The sequence below is a fragment of the Hylobates moloch genome, unplaced genomic scaffold (genome assembly GCF_009828535.3).
Source record: "Hylobates moloch isolate HMO894 unplaced genomic scaffold, HMol_V3 SCAFFOLD_5, whole genome shotgun sequence".
Lineage (NCBI taxonomy): Eukaryota > Metazoa > Chordata > Mammalia > Primates > Hylobatidae > Hylobates > Hylobates moloch.
The window spans coordinates 147,222,286-147,237,563 of record NW_026652280.1 but is presented as its reverse complement, the minus strand read 5'-3'; the positions used below and the strand labels follow the sequence as shown (position 1 = coordinate 147,237,563).

Here is a 15,278-nt window from a genome sequence, read left to right as displayed (position 1 = left end):
TATTTTTAATTGTACTCTCTAAGTGTGTCATATTTCTATCCAATTTTAAACACTGTTGGAAGAAAAATTTTTTTCATTAGTTAAGAAATTGATATGGAATTATTAAGGCATTACTAGCAATAAGTCCCCTGTTCACAATTTAGGAATCACTGGAATCTTCTATTAAAAAGGTATCACCAATAATTGATAAGACTTAGGTTTTACTTTCTTAACACAATGATGCAATTTTTCCTATGGATTACAATCTAGAGACTCGCTTAAATTCAGATTAACGTTATACTTATTTATTCTTAAAGCAACCATTTGATTTTTTTCAAAGGAGAAGTATAAAGGGATTGTTGACTATAAAACAACAATTAATGCTTTTACTGAAAAATTTTTTATATATTTGTCTACAAATAAACTGAAATTCAAAGACCAAAACACATTTAAAAGACCATTCTGCTCCACATGATATTCCATTGGAAACTGCTGCAGCGAACATAACATTAGTTGAAGAAGCATAACACTATAATCAAGCATCTGCTTGCCTTTCTGCATTGCGTATACAACAGGGATTTGTTGTACTTTTAAAAAATATTCTCAATAGGTTTCTGTGTTTATAAAGGTCCAGAAATAATCTTCACAACTTATCCTCCATATGGCACCAGGAAATCTGGCATAAGAACCTTTCTGATACAAAGGATATACAATTATCTTATTTCAAAATATCAATAACTTGCCACAAAGGCAAAACTATAAAGCAAGTGTTAGAAACACCTCAGCTTCTGTTCAATCTCATGAAAACTGATTTAGTTGCCTGTACATGTCAACTTTAATTAACAAAAATGCATAAAAGACAGCAGCACATTCTTTCCCCATGCTAGTTGTAAATGTTAAATACAACTTCAATTATGTTTTTAATACTAAATTCTTTAAGACTTACGATGTGTTCTTGTCCTTCAGAGGGCCAAAAGCACGAAGTGCTAGATAAGCATGACCTACATTTTGATTCTGAAGTTACATACACAAAAGAGAAATAAGTGAAGATGTGCAGTGCATGTGTCTGGATAATTATTGTATAGATAACTAATCTGGCTAATCAAGCCCCAAAAACCTCATGGGAAGTACATATTTTGGAGTTCTTTGTGCAGAATTTACAAATTTCACAATTTGTTTTAATTCTCTTCTGCAATTCATTTCTCCTGTGTAAATACAATTAGAGTCAATATTGGTTAAATAAGCTAACAATTAAGGTACGGAGAATGCTGACAATTTAGTACTTTCGCTGTATTTTAACTTCTTTAAAATTACATTCTAAAATTTAGTGAATAACTGAAATAACAACCTTTAAGTCTCAATATGCTCATCAGCACATATTTTCATATTTAAGATTTAATAAATATAACCTTTGAAATATGGGAAAATATATTTAATATGTGAGTAATATAACTCCTAAATAAATTAAAGGACTTCACCTTCAATATAGTCAACCAACTAAGTATAATGTTAATTACACAAAACCTACTTGCTATTCAATAGAAGGAGATTATTTCTGCTCCCACAGTAGCAAAAAGTAGTTACATCCTTCTAATGGCAAAAAGGGATTAACTTGCTGGTACAGTGTGAAGGAATAATATGGTTCCAAGTATGTATGGTTCCTTTAACCTAGTCAATACACATTGCCAGATATTTCAATTAATGTGTACCAAGGTCACAAAATCAATTTCTTATCAGCCAAAAACACTCATACAGTAAATTTTATTCTCAAACCATAATCTCTAAATTAAATCTGTGTACCTAAAAAATACAGTGCAGAAAGTCAGTCACTGGGTTTTCTCCCTGATAGCATTTTCACAAATGGCACAAGACTTTGTACGCTATATTTAGACTACAATGTTTGGTTAGATTCTAATCTTCCTAGAGAAAGTCATTATCTCTTTTCATGGCAAATAAAGGAACAAAGTGTTAATTTCCTCCTTAAAATAAGTACAAAGTTTGAACAGTTTTGACATTCTGTCTTTCAGCAATTTACTTGGGAGCTTTTAAACAATTATAAAGAGAATCTACGAAACTGTACACTAATCCGGATTTCTTGGTAATATAAATTATGTATCTGAACATAAGATTGCAGAAAAATCATGTTAATATGGAAAATAGCATTACCTTGCAGTAAATCCCATGCAAAGGGACTTTTCAGGAATTGAGCTTGTCTGACCAACGACACTCAACATAATCACATTTTTAATGAAAATTCTTTGACTTGAATATAAAATATTGTCTATTAGATTCAGGTGTTAGAGTTTGTTCCCTATATTCCAATAGCCCTGAAAACTTTTTTTTCCTCCTAATACTCTCATTCTTACCCTACTCACAACTACACATAAAAGGACAATAATTTAAGGTTGGTGCTTTTCATCTATGCTCAATGGCAATGGACCAAATAGTTAAGGATACAAGAATATTTCAATAATCTTGCCTAAATGTTTTAATATTCAGAAAAATCACAATTTTTATGCCAGACAAATTTGATTTGTTCCATTTTTTATCAATCCAAATGATTGATACTTTTATATAAAAGCTATATAATATATACTGTAGAGTGGTGTTCTGTCATACAGCTGACTAACAAACTATACAAATCTATGTAACTCCAGACTAATTGATGCTTGATGGTTGATAAAACAGAGGATATTAAATTATATCTTGGGCAGAAGGGAAGTAGAAAATTATCCTGGATAATACATTTAGAATTTCTTAAATTATTTTTTTCTACATTCTCCTAAATATGTAATTTTTAGCTGATTGTAACACTGCTAAACAGTAGAAAAATAATTTTTTCTAGAGGAAGAAAGTAACACTTAAGGAGGGTTAAAATACGTTTTTTAAATTTAAGCCAAGCATTTTTCGAGGATGTACAAAATATTTTATTTATAATCTTTATATATTGAGAATACAAAAGTTCTCATAAAATGACTTAAAGTTTTAGAGAGAAAGAATACTTTATTTCTTCCCAGTTGGTTTATGTGATCATGCACTCCATTTTAATCAAATTTAGGGCATGATAATAAACAAAATAAATTTTTTTAAATATGAAATTGTAACAGCATAAAGTCTTTCACCTTTACACTTAATGTAAAAAATGATTAAACCTATAAATCCTCATCTTAAATAGTTTACTGAAGAATAAATTTAGCTCTACATAAAGTTGTATTTATGAAGTTTGGTTCATTGGAAGTGAGTGATAAATGTGAGACAAGCATTATGAATAACACATGGAGTAAAACCAGTAAAATTATTTTTGTAATTAAAAATAACTTACAGTACTAATATGATTCTAAGCAAAAATTGCTTTTTTTTTTTTTTTTGAGATGGAGTCTCACTCTCTCCCCCAGGCTGGAGTGCAGTGGCAGGATCTCGGCTCACTGAAAGCTCCACCTCCCGGGTTCACGCCATTCTCCTGTCCCAGCCTCCCAAGTAGCTGGGACTACAGGTGCCCACCACCATGCCTAGATAATTTTTTTTAAATTTTTTTTAGTAGAGACGGGGTTTCACTGTGTTAGCCAGGATGGTCTCGATTTCCTGACCTCGTGATCCATCTGCCTTGGCCTCCCAAAGTCCTGGGATTACAGGCGTGAGACACTGTACCTGGCCAAAAATTTCATTTTTTTAAGTGCCAGTGATTTTACACTTCCCAGAATTTTTGTGAAAAAATCATATTTGATACATAAGATCCAAAAGAAAGTAACAAAGTGATTCTTGGGACTCTGAAGCCTGCTTCAAAAACAGACCATTACAAGGCATTAGTGCCAATATTTCAGCTAACTCTGTCTTAGGAAATGTTACTTCCTTATTCCTGAAAATGTTCACAAAGGCAATGAATAAGTCAATGAAAATTCAGACTTGCATAGTTCATCCCTTAAAATGAAGTAGGAAGACAAAGATATCACAGAGCGAACCAATGTAAAGTTTATGATACTGAGTTTGATCATTTATGCAAATTTTTCATTTGGCTATGATGGATGCTCTGTATTTACAGCAAAATGTTTGAGATGGGATTACATCTAAAGTAATCCTATTTCAGCCTTATACAACATATGACATTCATTGAGATCTAAGTGCTTGATTCTTGCAAACAGAAATACCATTCATGGTCTTTCAATAAATTCAACATAGGTAAAAAACAATAAAAATGGGGCATCAACAAACCAGAATTGTAGCATTTTGTAGACTGGATTTTTGTAGTTTCCAATAAAAAGTAAGAACTAGCCATTCTCCTCAAAGGGTAGTCATTGCTGGGATTTCCCAGTCACTAATGAAAAGCAGGCAGACTCCATCATCAATTTAAAAATAAAGGGAAATTATTTTTTCGTTACTAGGATTAATTATTTTAGAGAGCATGATTAAAAACAAACAATTTTTACTGACAGATAAATTTTTTTAAAGTCTTGCAAAGAAAGTGGCATGTGAATCCGGTCTTGGACAGTAACCAGGTTTGTAATAGTCCCAGTATTGAAAGGGTCTAATTTGTCCTCTGAGCACACATACACTTGATCATCCTGCCTCATTAGTTGAGCTTGGTGCAAAATTATTTTGATGCCTGGCAATATATATTACCCCCAGAATGAATAAATGTGGCTTTTGGATTTACTTCCTAGCTGAGACGACTGCCTTCCTGATCAATTCTACTTTTACCATTCCTGAACATAAACACTCGTTAAGCAAAGATCTTTTGGAATTGCAACACAAAGATCAGTTCCACTATATACCATTTTGTTTTAGTTGTTACTTACATGGCAATTATAAAATCACAAGAATTACAACCCTCCTGTCCCTTAAATGAATTTGTGCACCATCTTATTCAAAGGAGTACTCTCAATCACACATCACAGTGACTAAACCCTCCCAATAGGAGAGTAAATATAAAAATCATGGATGTAACAGCCTTCCACTTACTTGTAATGGTTCAAGTGACCCCAATATAGTACTTCTATCACTGATCATATGGATATTTAATGTGTTACTTTTCAGCACTGTAATGCAGGAGGGGTCGCAGAAAATTGATCCAGAAATTCCTTCTGAGGGAAGAAACCACCAGAGAAAATATGGAAAAATGCTTCATTTATGTGCCAACTTCTACTGATTTGTAGCACCGGCCTGGTAATATTGGGAGAAGAACTTTCAGGTCACATCCTGGCTCATCAGGAAAGAGTATCACGGTGTGCCAGGTCATAAGTGGAGATGAGAGGAGTACAAAGAGTAGATAAAGCATCTCCTGCATTGGTCATGCCAGCTCCAGAGATCAGAGTTCAACAGAACTGTGCAATAAAGTGGCAAGGGCACTGAGCTTACAAACAAGAGATCAAAATCCATATCTGTTTCATTTTCATGTTTTAAATTGAGTCCAAAATCGAGGCTATTAACCCAAGAATTGGTTGAACTGGAAATTGACTACAGTTCAAATAAATATATTACCATAGTAGAATCAAATAACTTTAAATCTTGTAGGGACATCAATAAAGATATTAATCCAATCTGCTCATTTTAGGGAAACTGAGGCTCGGATGCTCTTTGTGACTTACGATGAGAATCTTAGTAGGACAGGGATAAAATATACATAACAAATTTGGAGACTTTAGCACAGAAACATTAAAATTTATTATTAGAGAATCTAGTCACTGGAGCATAGGATACCAAAGGGATTTCAATTTATAAGGATGGGTTTTGGTTGTTGGAGCATAAGATATAAAAGAGGAGTCCAATAATTAGAACTTGGAGGATAAGAGATTAATCTAGAAATTATTTTATTATTAATACGATATGCCACAAGATTTCTAACAAATTTCCCTTTACTTTAGACTAGAATTTGTCTCAGGAAAAAGATAAAGTAGTGGTTAAATGAAAGTAGATGGATGTTGAAATGGGAACTGAAGGGATTGACAGAAACTTTCTTGCAGTGGTCACTTGCCTTTCTGGCTGCATGGCATCTATTCATCCTCCTGATAACAGTCACCCAAATGTCCTTTTGAAAAGCACTTTCTCTCTTCTCACGATCTGAGTGGGTTTTTAGCCTCGGCTCTAGAAATGGAGCTGCCTGATGTTAAGTCAGCTAGTATATTCCATTAATACTTAAAGACACAAAGATTATAAAAAACTTGAATCTATAAACAAAAGTGACAGGTTGTGAGTAAACTATACTCTTCTTTTATAGCAGGATATCAATGCATATTCCTTAAACATAAACTGAGAAGTGAAGGCACAGGCACATTCCATAGAAGATAAGTTGTCTTCTGTGGTTTCTTTTAATTGAAGGCTCATGACTTTCTTAAGCTTTGGGAAATTAATTTATGTCTTTTATTTTATCCTCTGCTAAATTTTGCCTGAATCCTTCTTCAATAAGACTTCTATTAGATGAATATGAGGGCTTCCATGGTTGGTCCTCTGTTTCTCAGTTTTATTCTCTTATTTTCCATTTTGCTGTCCTATATTCCATCTTCGCTTTTTAGCTTTACAATTGTGGGATGATTATTATTCAGCCCATTGTTGTACATTATCTCATCAATTATCAGAAGATAAATATATTTTACAGGAGGTGAAAAAAATACTTCAGGTTTGTTTCGCAGGAACAATCAAATTAGCCAATGAATTCAGGAAATCATTTGGGGTAAACACAAAACACAGCGAAGAGATGATTACACTATTGCAACAACAAAAGTTACAAGTGAGTCACAAAATGAGTTTGAGTTTAATCAAATGAAGCAGAGGTTCTGCAACAATGATTACCAGGTATGGACTCCGTTACTGCATTAATGACATTTCAATATAAAAATCACAGGCAAACCATGCAGTTAGGGTCAGAAAACACATTGATGATCACCTTGTTTAACCTTTGAGATAAAGCACAGGAGGAATATGAAAAAGGTCTGGACCTAGATTAAAAAAAAAAGATTAAAAGGAGTAAAATCTGGATATAAAAAGGGGAATGGTACTGAGATGATATGCTCAAGAATATCTTGACTAATGCTGTCCTGGTGTATCTTCCACAGATACATAAATAAATTGAGTATTTGCAGCTTCCCTGCTCTATCCGGCAACCACCCTTGCAAGACAGAAAACCCAGGAATGGGAAACTTTAACCTCAATCTTACGGTGGATTTTAGGCACTGGCTTGCATTACTGACAATTTTAGCAGCTTTGTATCTTGATACCTCTTCCTATGAAAGGAGAAGAATTAGAGAAAGAGTGTGGAAGAGGTTGAGTCATGCAAAGGTTTGAGGTTATATCAAAGTAATAAGTTTTTTTGTTGTGTGATAGTTCTTTTGTACATAGAAGCCTCTTCCAAATTTTTGTAATTGTTTGGATGCAAAATTTTCCAGAATGTCTTTGAGAATATAAATCAGAGTGTTTTCTTCAACCTAAAAGTACGGCTTTTCAGGCAAATTTTTCTATTTATTCATCTATGTGTTTATGTTGTTCACTTTTCCTCAATGACTGGACTATCTTTAAATGGCTCTCATATTTATAATTTAAAAAACAATGGTGATTATCACAGGTAACTTGCTCCAGATTTTGCCAGCTAGCCATTACTATCTCTGAAGTAAGAGATTTCAGAGTTCTCTGTATATGCAGGTGGGTACAGTAATTTTGAGGCATGATTCTAGGTAGCATCAGTAAGGAGAAGACAGAAAGGTGGCATCAATTTTCACTCTCAAGAATTGCTTCCAGGCAGATGACCAAGTTTTCTTTGAGAGTATTTTCCTGACTTTATCTGGAGCAAAACAATGAGGAATACAATGTCCAATCTGTGTAGCCTTTGGAAAACAATGTCTCAAACAATCACCTAGATTTGTCTCCACTTCTGGGAAGAGGACAGGATACCGCCACCACAGGGAAAAGCCAGCCTCTTTGCTGCAGGGTTCTTTATGTGCACCGAACTGCCCCCTTTTGTGGCATTCGACACTGCTTTGAGAATTTCACTCTAATTTGCGGACTTCTCATGGCCTCCCTCTGATTTCATTGCTTTTTTTTTTTTTTTCAATTCATTTGTCTTGACGGAGATTGATGAACAGGAGTTAAACTCTTGTACTTGACCTATGCATTTTATGAAGATATTAAAACTTCCATTGATTCTTTTTTTTTTTTTTTTTTTTTTTTTTGAGACAGAGTCTTGCTCTGTTGCCAGGCTGGAGTGCAGTGGCATGATCTCGGCTCACTGCAACCTCTGCCTCCTGGGTTCAAGCGATTCTCCTGCCTCAGCCTCCCGAGTAGCTGGGACTACAGGCATGTGCCACCATGTTCAGCTAATTTTTGTATTTTTAGTAGAGATGGGGTTTCACCATGTTTGCCAGGATGGTCGCTATCTCTTGACATGGTGATCCACCTGCCTTGGCTTCGCAAAGTGCTGGGATTACAGGCGTCAGCCACCGCACCCAGCCAGATTCTTAAAATATCTTCATATATATATGATTGTTTTGATAATGTAGCAGGGAAAAGGCAGATGGGGGTAGGGTAGAACCAAAATAATTCATTTTATCTCAATGAGATTCACTTTCTTTATTTGCAGACCTATATCACAGAGTAGTTTGAGGGTTATATGAGGCAATGGTTGGTATATACTTTCTCTGGCAAATTACTTAATCTATAAATTGGGGATAATACCAGCCCTTACTTCAGAGAAGTATTGTAGGAATTAAATTTAAAAATTCATGTGAAGTGCTTAGAATAGTGTCTAGCTCACAGAAGTCACTAAAATCAACATCAATATATAATTTTTTTATTAAGCTGCAAACCTGAAACTTACTTAATAATTAAAGAGAGTAAATAAGGAAGAAGAGAAATAATGGGAACACAGGTAAGTACAAGACTGGATAATTTACTTTTAAAATAACCAGGAGTTTACTAAGAAGTGTGCTGATGCCCTAAAAATTGGGACTATAGACAACTGACATTTCCAGAATAACAGAAATGTCATCAATTTTGCAAAATAAGGTTTGCAACCTTAAAATATTGACAAAAGAGTAGAACTATAATAAACAAAGCAGAAAATTTGGACTCAGTGATTTTGGGGGGAGTATTGGAAGTGCTATCTCTACTATTTCTTTAGTCACCTTTCTACCAGAATTTTCATGGAAAAGCAACAGGAATAAAAATGTATGATAATCCACATTTAGAATACTTTTTTTTACAATTAGCCGGGCATGGTGACAGGTGCCTGTAGTCCTAGCTACTCGGGAGGCTGAGGTGGGAGAATGGCGTGAACCCAGGAGGCGGAGCTGGCAGTGAGCTGAGATCGCACCACTGCACTCTAGCCTGGGAGACAGAGCGCGACTCCGTCTTAAATAAGTAAATAAATAGAATACAATTTTTATTTAGTTTTACATTCCTAGCAGCTTCAAAATATATGGCAGAACAGGAAATATAAGATGGTACAGTCACCGTGTTCACTTTGCATATAAAATGAACACAAGCTCTAGGAAAACCATATTCAATTTTTATTGTCATTGATCCCTTATCACTAATGCATATTATATAATACACATCTATAGTTATATCTATCTATCATCTATCTATCTATCTATCTATCTATCTATCTATCTATCTATCTATCTATCTATCTATATCAACTTTATAAACTGATGGTAGAGCCTGAAGTATAAACAGAAAATGGTATTCTTAATTTGGAAAAAAAATCAACATTGAAATAATGTCAACCCAGAAGGCATTTTTTTGTGCATAAGTAGAAAATATATTGTGCAAAGTCTTATTTAAGATGGATTTAGTATAAAATTTTGCATAACATTTTTATTCTTAAAATTAGAACCCAGAAGCTGTGTGTTCATTTTTATTTTTTCAGTTTCATTCTTCATCCTATTAGTTACTTGATATTACTTTTCTGGTTCTAAATATTCAACGAATCCATCTAGATAATACTGATTAAAAATAAATGAGGCTTCTATTGAACCAAAATTTTAATTAGGTTTCATTATCGGTTACTTGGGAAAATCCAAAATCATATGTTCATATTAAACCCTACTTTAAGAAATTTCTTAGTTGTATCTGATTAATTCTTGGTAATTATCCTGTTAGATAAACAAAACAAGATGATTTGGAAAAATGATTCCTAAAACTAAGTCTGTACAGCTGACCTTAATAAACCAGGTCAGTGAAGTCTTTGGTTTTAAAAGTGTGGAACTAATCAGCAAAACTCAGATCACACAAGCCCCTTTCCTTCTCTTTTCAAAGTAAATATTAACCTAAAGAAAGTTTTTGTAATGGTTTATTGGTTTACTTTCCTCTTTCTATATACTGATGGAATGTGTAATATTGTTGAGTGGATACTTTTGAGGAAGTTCCACCTAATTATTGTGGTAGTTATCTCTACTGTAGAACCTTTCTTGTGAAGAGAGAAAAGAGGTCATATTTCTAGTATGAAGAAAAGAATTTCTGAAATTGGCAAGATATTTTATTTATTTGAATGAAGTTTACAGAAATCATGATCCTGGAAGGTAAACCCTGGGTTAATTTAGACTATAATTTCTTAAAAAGGTTACATTTCCCATTTAATACAGAAATCCCAAGGAAATATAAACCTCTCTTTAAACAAATTTGATACATGACTCTCCAGTAGCACATCTGAGTTTATACTTTTTCAAGTTTGCTGTAGTATTCATTTAAGAAGTTCCTCTGAGATACGTAAAAATTCCCTAAGATTTTTAGTAACATATCTTGTACATGAAGCAAAACATACATATAATATTAGTGAGATATATACTTGCAATTTTTGAAATAATCCTTAAATATTACCTGAAAATCAGGAGCCACCTCCTTTTGAGGATTGTAATTTAAAAAACAAGAAAGAGAGAAGGAAGGAAAAGAAGCAAGATGGAAGGAAGGAAAGAAGGAAGGAGGGAAAGAAGGAAGAGAGGGAGGGAGGGAGGAAGGAAGGAAGGGAGGAAGGAAGGAAGGAAGGAAGAAAGGAAGGAAGGAAGGGAGGAAAGAAAGAAGGAAGGAAGGAAGGAAGGAAGGAAGGAAGGAATTATGAAGGCTGGTCTGGGTACTACTCAACTCAATTGACTACTCCTAAATTGCAATACTTAAAAATAAAAGGACAAGAAAAGTTTCAGATGAACTACCAGAGAGCTGATAATGTCCGATGAAAACTGAAAACAAATATTTGTAAAATGCCTAAGACAAAAAAAAAAAAAAGAAAGAAAAACAAAATATTTAGAAGCTACTATGAAAAATAGCTTCCCCAGAGGGACCTAAAGCAGATAGTTTTGATAAACTCCATATTCTGGGTATGTACCTTCACATAAGACACATATTTATACAATTTTAAGGCAATTTGTGAACTTCAACTTTGCTTATTTGTGTAACACACTATCTCAGTGAATAAATAGACTAACTTTGGTGAGCAGACTATTTAATTCACTAGGATATGATAAAAATAAGCTGACAGACAATCTTTTTAGGTAAGCAAATTATACTGTTGTTATGCTAATTGCTTAGGGGTACCATTTTGTGAAAATGTCTAGTATGAAGGGGATACAATAAATATTGTAATTGCTAAAATAAGTAAATGATTTTGCCTTTTTCTCATTTTTTCAAGGTAGTTATGGTATTTTATCATAGAGGAAAATGCTTGGTCTCTTCTTCAAGATGCACTGATATCTTTTAATTATTGTTTTTCTGCTTTGTAATGGTTATTTCAAAAAATGTTTGCATTAATAATTGCATTACGAATATATTTTCTAAATAAGCTGGTTTACCTCTAGGATTTGTTTCAGTAACCTATTATGTTTATCTTTGTTATTTTAGGGTTAGAGACATTAGCAATTTCCTTTGGAAGTGGAATTCTGAAGAATTCCACTTAATGTTAATTCCACTTATAATGTTTATAAGATAAATGCATGAAAATTATTCATTTATATTTCAACAAATAATGGAACATATGCATCCAAATGAGAAGTAACAACTTGAAAGTCAATGCATTTATTAGTCAGCTTGCTATTGCTCAAAACATCTCAAAAGTTTTCAAATTGTCTTTACTCCATGCTACTCATGAAAAAATGTTCCCCATATATTAGTTTATAACCATGCAATGTTTTGAAAAATCATTTTGGCCATTAATCATTCCCTTTACTCATCGGCCGTAACCTAGAAGTTGAACATGTATGATATTTTTAAAGGAGTTCCAAGAATTTCATGCCAGATATATATCAGAGGGCATATTTGTTGAGAAGGCAATGGGAATTAAGTCAGAATATTAAGGGCCTAGACTTTATTCTGTTGACAAAGAAGAGCCATTGGCAGGTATTAAGTAGCTGAGTTACGTGATAAATTATGTCTATCAGGAAATGACTCTGTTAGGTAGAATAAACATGAATTAGGAAGGGTCAACCAACCAAACAAGTGGTAGAGCTAATACTTGAATCCAAGTCTGTTTGATTCTACAGCTTGTACTCTTAATCAATATGTTTGACTATAAGGCCTCTGTTAATTAATTTTCTGGACTCAGATCAGAGTAGATATTAGCTATTCTAATGTTGATGTGATTATGACAATGATGATCAAAGTGCTTAATAAACATCAGTTGAATTAAAAATGATTAAGTTAAATAAATTCACTATGATTAAAGCTTATTTTTAGGACCATGCAAAACAAATTATAAATTACTTGTTCAAAACTTGCTCTTTTAATATGTTTAGTGAGGTTAGGTTATTACTATAACATTTCTTTGGTACCTCTGAGAGAGACAAATTTTATGATAATGGCGGTATTGAGGACAGAAAAAAGAAAAATTCTATTCCTCAAGAAATAGGCATTCTCTGTAGCTAATCTCCTGTCCAGTCATTTCATCTTGCCATAATACCAATCTTAGAGAAAGATAGGAAAGGTGAGGAATCTCTTTACAGATGAAAATGCCAACAAGAATCTTAAAACTCAAAATATAACCTAGACTATTCAGCAGTTGGGAATACAGTGTTTTAATTCTAAAGAGCATATTAACTATCCTGACTAAAAAAAGGTTAAAAACCTGTCAGTGAATTAATAAAAGGTGAAAAAGATGAAAACCACTGTTTGAACAGTGTTAAGAAGACACTACAAATCTCAGATAATAAATATCAAAACAAGTGTATATGGAGTTTTTTTAAAACAGAAAGGGAAATTAAGTTTAACGTGAACCTAAGAAAGAAACAAATTCCCATTACAAATTATGTTCTGTGTGAAAAGAAATTGCAGGCCAAAAGGTCTTAAAGAATTTTTTTTTCCAATGGAAAAATTTTCTGTTTATTAGCTAGTTATTGACTTAGGCAGCGGGGGAAAACAACTGCATTAGATAATGGAAGATGCGTTTTTAAAAGAAATCATTAGAAACGTGATTATAAGCGGATTGGCTGCTAAAGGTCCAAAATGTGAAAAATTTTTGATGTTACTTACGCTAAGCATGACAATTGAAAAGTATCTAAATAACAAAAAGGCAATGCTGGTTATGAAGTACTATGGTACAATTTGTAATGATTAGTGGAAAAGCCCACTAATTTGTGAGATGCAGCATTCTGAAGGTCACTCAACTTTACACTTGCTATAATGCCATTCAATTAAATACACAATACATTTCTAAGATTATTTATGAAAAGAATTTTGCAATTCTTGTAAAATAGTATATTACAAATTCTGGCTGTGTATACAAGCAGAAGCGCCTGATTTAATGCACCATTAAGTGAACTGTAGCTTTGCTGTACATTTTTTAAACATTCAACCTAATTATGATGAAGTTTGGTCTTACTAAACACTGCATATTTAATTTTTTTAAAGAGGCTATACAATTCAATCACAAGATACAACTTGTTTTTGTTGTAAGCAAACACATGCAATATTAACAATATACAATATCCTGGCTTAATTAGAAAAAGTTCATGTTGTCTTAAATACATTTAGATGCATAACACCACACAGCTATAATTTTAACTTGCTATTTAATTATATTTTAAAGCTAATTCATATGACCTAGTACTTTTTTCTCTCTCTCTCTCCTACACAGTTAAAACTAGATTTTACTGAAAACGAATTTAAAAAGATTGAGTGTGTTAGGGGGAGTGGAAGATTGGGGTAGAGGTGACAACTACAGACACAAAATTATATAAATTTGATTATCAGATGGTGTTCTGCTGATCGAATCAATGGGCTAAACTGCACCCTACAAAGATGCTTTCCGGCATTCTGTCTCTGGACAGTAGCATAAAGTTCTATGATTATAGCCTACTTTTTCAAAAGATGATGTCTTTTCAAAATTATCTCTTTGTCCTGTCATTTCCTATGCCCAGGGTATGCATGAGAAAACCATGAATCTCTTAATATCATCTCCAAATATAGGCGGTCAAGTACCTGTATATGTGGTATCATATACCATATAGGTATACAAATACTTATATACTTGGTATCATGTAAAGAGGTTATATGAAGGCAATACATACCAGTATAAATTTCATGAACTCTTTTGTTCCCAAAGCTGTTGACTATGCCCTCTATACCTGGATCTCCAGCATGAGCTAAAAGGAAATCTTTAATATTTGTACCAAAAAATAAGATATGCATGAAGTCTTTGAAAATCAATATAAATCAGTATAAATTTTGACATGGGAAGTCAAACTTACTGTTTAGCTACTTAAGCGTCTTTTAAATAGTATGAAATTAAACAGTATAACACAAACAAGTTAGTTTCTGGAGGACAGAAAAGCATTCACATCAGAATTTAATCTTACAGTATAATTCAAAAGAAGTAATAAAGCTTGTTTACCTTCACAAATTGTGACACCATTTCCTGAAAATCCCATGTTGCAATAGCAGGCTTCAATTCCATTGCGTATTTCACATTTTGCATTTGGGAGACAAGGTGTCTTTGTGCAATTTTGAGTATAGGAACAATTCAACAAAGTGGAAAAAACCACTAAATAAAATAGAGAAATACACCTTTTCAAAAAGTAAAACAAACACCTCTCCCCATTGTTGAATTAGAGTATAATAAACATAAATTACCCTCTCTTTCTATTTAGATAAATGGATTATAAATTTTTCCCAAGAGAGCACTTAGCTAAGTAACAGCACAAAAGCAAGTAAGTAAAACTTACTTTTAAGATGAAGGCTTTTTTTTTTTCAATTTCAACCTTTATCAAGTAAATCTCAATGAAACTAAGATGTAATAAACAACTCAGCTTTATAATAAAAACTGTATTCCCAGATCAGTACAGCACGTTGATTAAGTGTTACCCTTCATTCTGAGGTGAGATACTTTGAAA

General features: G+C 33.1%; 1 protein-coding gene across 3 annotated transcripts in view; it reads right to left on the bottom strand.

The window, feature by feature from the left end:
- The window catches only part of ADGRL4 (adhesion G protein-coupled receptor L4), a 153,668-nt gene that overhangs the window by 95,619 nt on the left and 42,771 nt on the right, over positions 1-15,278 (bottom strand). Inside the window, exon 2 of one of the 3 annotated variants that reach the window (XM_032155505.2) lies at positions 14,780-14,929. The exons of 1 other annotated variant lie outside the window; for it this stretch is intronic. In XM_032155505.2, the coding sequence (XP_032011396.1) occupies positions 14,780-14,929 (150 nt within the window). The remainder of the gene's footprint in view (positions 1-14,779; positions 14,930-15,278) is intronic. One more of the 3 variants, XM_058439872.1, reaches the window with a different exon arrangement.